The sequence below is a fragment of the Parasteatoda tepidariorum genome, chromosome 4 (genome assembly GCF_982258835.1).
Source record: "Parasteatoda tepidariorum strain Cologne lab strain chromosome 4, Ptep-v5.0, whole genome shotgun sequence".
Taxonomy (NCBI): Eukaryota; Metazoa; Arthropoda; class Arachnida; order Araneae; family Theridiidae; genus Parasteatoda; species Parasteatoda tepidariorum.
In genome coordinates, this window is record NC_141758.1 from 63,134,580 (window position 1) to 63,142,039 (window position 7,460).

At 29.0% G+C, this 7,460-nt stretch overlaps 1 protein-coding gene across 1 annotated transcript; it reads left to right on the forward strand.

The window, feature by feature from the left end:
• Positions 1-486: 486 nt before the first annotated feature.
• Positions 487-4,517, forward strand: LOC107449090 (uncharacterized). Its single transcript, XM_087161240.1, has 3 exons — positions 487-605; positions 1,167-1,208; positions 2,687-4,517. The coding sequence occupies exon 3, from the start codon at positions 2,917-2,919 to the stop codon at positions 3,355-3,357; it is 441 nt and encodes a 146-aa protein (XP_087017366.1). The 5' UTR covers positions 487-605; positions 1,167-1,208; positions 2,687-2,916; the 3' UTR covers positions 3,358-4,517.
• Positions 4,518-7,460: the final 2,943 nt, after the last annotated feature.

A 7,460-nucleotide genomic window follows, 5' to 3' on the forward strand; every position in this document is an offset into this window, starting at 1 on the left:
ATTGTTAAATTTTATTACAAAATGTCTTTATTTATTTATTTATTATATTTGAATTTATTCTAGAACAATGTTATTCCCAACCGAAACTAATTTATCAATTCGAGAAATAAATTAATTAGTTCAGGTTTCAAACAAAAACAACTTCGAAGCAAAGGAAATATGTTTACATAAATTAAAAATTGATATAAAATCTCAACTTTTTATTTTCAAACATAAAACTCTCCTTCATTAATTTATAAATTTCAGTCCGTTTTTGAAATTTGTGATTAATAAATGTAAATCATAAAACAAACTAAACTTTTTTCGAATGAAATAAATAAATTTGTTTTGTTACTATATAGTTAATTCAATTGAATCTATAAAAGAGAAAAAGAGCGATTAATTCAGAAACGAATAATCACGAAAAGACGAGAATCGACTTTTAGTCGTTCGTTAAATCCATCGAGCTAGCGTGAAGCGATGAATTCGTTCGTTATCTATATCACGCTAGCTGATCTATACAGCTCAGTTTTTCTAGTTCTTTCCGTTTCTCTGTCTGAACTTCACAGCCAACTAATCTTGTTTACATCATGGAAGCATCGTGGGAAGAATGGCGTTATATTTTAGTAAGTGTATTTTTATCTTTATTTCTTGCTTTTATTTGCATCTTTGTTAGTTACAATAATGTTAAAACGTATGCTTCAGTAATATTTAAAGTAATCAAGACATATATATTATTCTTGAATTATTACTGCATGTGCATTTGATATGGGGTTCATTGCATTGAGACTCCATTGCATGAGAAGAAAGTATTTTTAATGTTTTTTCCTGGGTTTCTTAATGAAACTTTAATTGAAATAATTCTCTTTTTACATAAATTCTCATTAATATCACCGTTATTGACAAATTAATTATTTGTTTAGTTTTATATAATATTTGGAAACTTCGCGTTATATAATTAAGTGTTAATCTCAAATTCTTTTGTTATTTTTAATGTTTAATTTTATTTTAAAGCATTTAATTATAATTATATTTTATTAACTGTTGGTACCATGAAGTTTCAGTTAAACTAAAATAACATTTTAAAAACAAAGTAGTTGATACTTAAAAGTTTGATATTACTGCCTAGTTAATAGTGTACATATATTTTGTAATTGTATAATTTCTAAATCAATTTTTTTTTTCAGAAATGATTTGGAAAACAGCCTATTATTTTTATTTCAATAGAGGTATGTTTTTCTTGTTCTTGACATATTCAACATGCAAACTATTATAGAATTTTTTTTAAAAATTCGATAGTTATTTTATTTTTTATAAATCTACATTTAGGGATGTTTCAGAGTCAAGATCCATTACACCAGCTACAACTGTCAAGATGCCTAAAAGATTTTAAGCTTACAAATTTTATTTATTATTTAAAAAAGAAAGACTAGTAGAGATTTGGCTGGGATGGCTGCGAGTTATGCTCTTTAAATTGGTCCTGTTCTTTAATGTTTTTGTTTTAATTTCGCCTGGAGGTTTTTTTTTCTTGTTTTAATTTCTCCTTATTGATGCTTTTAAGATGTTTGTGAAATTCCCAGAATTCTGAAAGTTTTAGTTAACAATATCAATAAAACATTTTGCTAAAAACATAGCAGTTGGCAGTCGTGAATTCATTATATTTCTTTGTACATAGAAGTGATACAGTGTACATAAAGATATTCAGTTTGTTGATAAATTGAATTAGTGAAGCCTTTTTGCAAGTTTTCATATTATAGTTACAAATTAATTATAAAATGGAACTGAATGCTTCATTGATTTTAATGAATGTAAAAAGTATATGCAGATTTAAATGTTTCAATATTTTTACTTCTAAGTTCTGCCTCTGAAAAGTTCAAATTTTAATTTTATGTTTAAAACCTTTAATATGCTTTGCCATGATAATGTATTTAAATGTTAACCTTTAGACAAAGTTATGAGCTGAACTGTTTAAAAACTGAACTGAACTAACTGTACTGAAACTAGAATGGTCAAAAGTTACTTCAGATCATTCATACTTAAATTTTTGCATGGAGTCACTCTAAAAGTAGGTTGGTAATGTGCTTTCATGATGTGGGTGTTTGTGAATTCTTTTGTGTTGTCAACTAGAAGTGGGTAGTATGAGAGATACCTATGTTAGACATTAACTTCCCTTTATTAGAAATCTCTTTCAAATTACAAAAATAATAAAATTTTGGTGGACCATTATTTTTTCTTACTATTGTCGCGCTGATCTAAGTTTCAATTAGCCAGTTGAAATATTGAGTATATTTATAATTGATTGGTATAGTAGTTGAAAAATATGTAGCATTTGCAATTGTATTTTTCATACTTAATAGTTATTCTGAAAAATTGTTTTTACTGTATAAATTAGTTAAGCCCTAATGTATCCCTAAATGTATAAATTAGTTAATTTACTGTATAAACTGTTTATTCTTAATTTAAAATAATTTATTTTAATCTTTTATTTATTTGCAGTCTGTGTATTTCAATATTACTTAATGTTAAAAATGTCTAATGGAATTAGCACTGCAATCTGAAATATTAACTTAATCAACATTGTAATCTAAAATTTAGCATAAACAGATAAAGCATAATATTAAAAGATAAGGCATGCAATGTCAAAAATGAGATTTTTTGAAATTGTTTAGTTTACAATTAATGTTAATTGAAATTTTGTTTATATTAGGAGCTCTAAATGGAGATATTGTTGCTGGCTCTTTTTTGGTGAAGTGAGATAGATAATTTTACTAAGAGGTCGACATTAAAGAAAAGTGAGGGATCCTGCACAACCAGACAACCTCCAACTAGACTGGAAAAGTGACTGTTGGAAAGTGCATTTTCGTCTCTATTTTCTTTGATATTGAGAAGGCTTACGATCGGACATGGCGGTACGGAATTTTGAAGACACTCTACGACATGGGACTTCGTGGAAATCTACCCATCTTTCTCAAGAACTTTCTGTCGAAGCGGTATTTTCGAGTAAAGTTGGGAACTACATTTTATGATCTCTTCAGTCAGGCTGAAGGTGTCCCTCAAGGCAGTGTTTTAAGTGTCATACTCTTCATTATTCATGTATCACAAATCTTGAACGTGCTGCCACCTTCCGTATTTGTTTCACGATATATTGACGATCCGAACGTGCAACGTACAGGATTTGACGTGCGCGTCATTGAACGTCAACTGCAGTTGACTGTGAATAAAATTGTGGAATGGTGTGAGAAAAATGGTGTGAAGTCCTACAAATCTCATCCTCTAAAGCAAGATGTCTTTCCATTAAGCTTGGAACGATTGTATGACGCTAGACCTTCACACGTCCGTCCATTTCATGCTCCCGTGCGCTCAATCATACATGGTTGACGCAGATAAGGCCTGCAAACGACGGTTGCATTTGTAAAAAGTAAAAATGAACCACAACAAGGAAGATATAATATTTTAACTATGCGAATCAATCAACTATTTGAATGCTATATTTTTTATTTCGCTACTAAAATATGACTATACTGATTTCGTTTGATTATAAAAAGATTAATATTTTTTAGGCTGTTATGGTAATGTTTATATCATTTAGTAATTGTGTAATTCTTATATCTTATTGAAGGCAGAGTTTAAATTATGTCATATTCAATGTTTAAAAGTTTTAATTTTGTGTCGTGTGTTTTTATTCAGTATGTATATTAATTATTATATTAATTATATCTTGTTGAGTTCAAAACAATTGTGAGATAAGAAAATCCTTCTAAAATTAAGGCTTATTTTATTATTTATGAACATGTGTCGTTATATAAATGATTCGCTCTTGAGATTTAACTTTTGTAGGCGATAACTTTCCTTCCTAATTTAATTTTCAGATATTATGTGATAAGTAAATTATAAAAATTAAATACTTCAAATAGAAAATGACTATATCAAATTGTGCTTTAAGTCAAGGGATCTTAAGAAAAATGTCAATAGAATGACAGAGTAAAAGAATTCAAAATTTTTATTTATATTAGTTAATAACTTGTGTCATTTAAGATTTTATTTGTAGCTATAATTACTACTCTAACCACTATTATGTTTGAATGATTAAAGTTGACTATTATTTAAATATCAAATATATCTAAAATTAAAATGGTTTGTATTTAAATCTATAGTAGCAAGCAAGTACATTGATCAAAATGTAACATAACTATATAATTATATTTTACAATGCCTGATTTCAGAGTAAATGAACAGTGTCAAATTAGATTCATTTCAAATATTTTTTGCGGCATTTCGAACATTATATATTATATGCGTTATTTGCATTCAATTTTATTTATCAATTACAAATGTAAACCAAAGATAATTGATTTATATGAAATCATAATTTTATAATTAGATTGTTTAAATTTATATTTATAGATATATACACTTCACACGGTCTCCTTATTGTGCATATGAATTTGCATTTGTCAAATATTTCCGAGGCTTATTTAACAAAATTTATCATTCAAATTTGTAATTACAAAGGATATAAAAATTAAGATTTTGACTTTAGTCAGTTTTTGGCTATTCATTACATAATATTTCTAGACCCCAATCAATTTTCATAAAATCTGAAGAATACATTTACACTTTTCTTATGTTGCTGCAAAACATTTTTTGTGTAGTATTTTAGATTCAAATCTTATTGACAATTATTTCTAATATATTAATTATTAAAAAAATTACATTAACTGTGAAGAAGTTTAAAAAAAAAACAGTTTATTTGATTTTTATAAACATAATGCAAACTATAGCTTTTGACAAAGTGTTTTAGTTCCCTGTATAAACCAGGTGACTTTATTTATTTACTCGTATCAATGTTTTATTTTCCCATTCAGAGCAGTTCACTAACCTTCCTGTATTAAACTGTAGTACCTCACTATACTTGTGTTAAAAATAAATTGTTACACCATCCCAGTTTACTGGGTGTAGTACACTCGTGATACTGGGTTCGATATCATACTGGAATAAATTTTATACCAGCTTATGAAACACCGGTTCCGGTATGATACTGGTTCCGGTATCATACTGGGATCAATTTGATACCGGCTTATGAAACACCGGTTCCGGTATGATACTGGTTCCAGTATCATACTGGGATCAATTTGATACCGGTTTATAAAACACTCATTCCGGTATGATACTGGTTCCGGTATCATACTGGGATCAATTTGATACCGGCTTATGAAACACCGGTTCCGGTATGATACTGGGTCCGGTATAATACTGGATCCAGTATCATACTGGAACCGGTGTTTCATAAGCCGGTATAAAAATTTTTATACTGGGAATTTTTTCCAATAGGGTTTAATGTCAACTAGCCATTTTTTAAAAAAAAATTAATCTATATATAAAAATTAAACTATTTAAAGAAATATTCGGAAAGATGACATCATTGATGTCTGCTAAGTTATGGCTCTCGTTACTAGAAAAATGTATTTACAGCACGTTTTTTAATATTTAATTACTGGGTACGGTAAAAAAACTGGGGTCAAAGAATAGAGCTAACTAATTTATTTTTAGTGTGTGCGTTCATTTCTTTTTGGTTTATCACATTAATTATAAAATATTTCATAATATATCTCTTAGTGTACGCATTATTTGTTGGCTTTTATTTAATGTCAAGCAAAACATCTGCAATTTTAGAGTAGTGTAAGCAAAGAGAACGAATGCGTTAAACCGTTCGTTTGCTCTGTTCTCAGAGTTTCAATTCAGAGTTTCCACTAGAGCAAGTAGAAAGGCGATGTTTTTATTAATTTATTTTATTTTATTATCAATTATTATTGAGACGTTATGATCATTGCGTCAAAATGGCAATCAAGATAACGTTTTTAGAGACACACTATGGTAAAACCCTTAACTACTAGTTATACAGATAATTTATCGTTTTCTTAATAGTTTTTAGTTGAAATTATGAAGTTCTTTGTAATCGTTTGGCTATTTGTTCGCGTGTTTTTAATATATTTAGATTTATTTAAGATATTTTAATTTCTCATCATTTTTCTTGTTCTTATCTTTTTTTTAAAGGATGAATTTACAACGTATTAACATGAATGACTTACACCATTAATACTTATAAACTAATGAAAGACTAAATATGAAAAATATAAAATACATGTACCAATTTAAAATTTATTTTTTTTGAAAAGAAAAGAATCTCTTTTATGTGTATCATTAGTAAATTATATTATAAATTAAATTGAGATTTGTACCAATTTAAAATTTATTTTTTATAACTGATGTACCGAAAATTATAGTAATTATAAGTTAAAAAATAAAGTGCCGTAGTAAATTAAGTGATTAAAATATATTACAGAGAATTGGGTTGTAAAATTTGATAGAGGTATTCAGTCGATAAAGTTTAAGACAATCAAAGAAAAATAATGAGAGATTAATTAAATAATGAATTTTGATAATAAATTTGGATCATCATTAATTGATGGAAAGAAAAGGTCAAAAGTGATCGAAAATAGTAGAAGGACATGTTGCTTAAGTGCCACGTGAATTAACCCAACAGCAAGGGCTCGTGGTCAAGATAAAATTAGGGGACGACTGAATAACAACTATGAAATTTATACACAACAATAAATAAGTTGCAACTATCCTCTAGTCAAATAAATACAAAGAAAAAAATGAGTTACTCACCTCGATGAACAAACATGAAGACGTCGAGGAAAGAGAAGACAATTGTCGAGAAAAAAAAAAAAAAACAAGGTATTCACGTTCACATTTTTTGTTTATTAAATTTTTTTTTACAGAGGACAATCGAATACCCTGAGTGGGGAGGGATGTAGTTAAATAATAAATGGGCAGTAATTAGCCAAACTCAAAATTGATCTAAAATGAAAATGATAAATCAGAAAAAAAAAATGGCAAAAAAATGTAGCTTTGGGGTGGTTTGGCATGGCTCGCTGACCAAGAAGGTCAGCTTACCAGCCGCACCGCAATCCCCGAGAGAAGTGTACTTTTCAGTACTAAAGACGATAATGATAATAAAAATGACGTCCGCTTAAGCGCGGGAAAATGCGAGTTGAACAGCAGGAGAGAGAACGACTGTGATTGGATGGGGGATTACCACACGATTAGGTCACCACCAATCAGTGCAAATAATACTCCCACACATACAAAAAAGGCGTGAACACGCTAAAAACTCTGGAAAAATCTAGAAAAACCGACCGGAAGAATCACCACGTGCAAAATTTGAAGGTTACGTGAAAGTGATGGGAAAAGAAGTTAAGTGGTGACGTAAAATTAGAATGTGAGGGAAAAGAATGTCGTCCTTGAAGGACGGTGGGGTCAGACGACCTTGAATAGCAAAAGCCAAACTCAAAATTGATCTAAAATGAAAATGATAAATCAGAAAAAAAAAATGGCAAAAAAATGTAGCTTTGGGGTGGTTTGGCATGGCTCGCTGACCAAGAAGGTCAGCTTACCAGCCGCACCGCAATCCCCGA

Coding starts and splice junctions, on each gene's coding strand:
- LOC107449090 (XM_087161240.1), top strand. CDS start 2,917: ATGGGACTTCGTGGAAATCTACCCATCTTTCTCAAGAACTTTCTGTCG.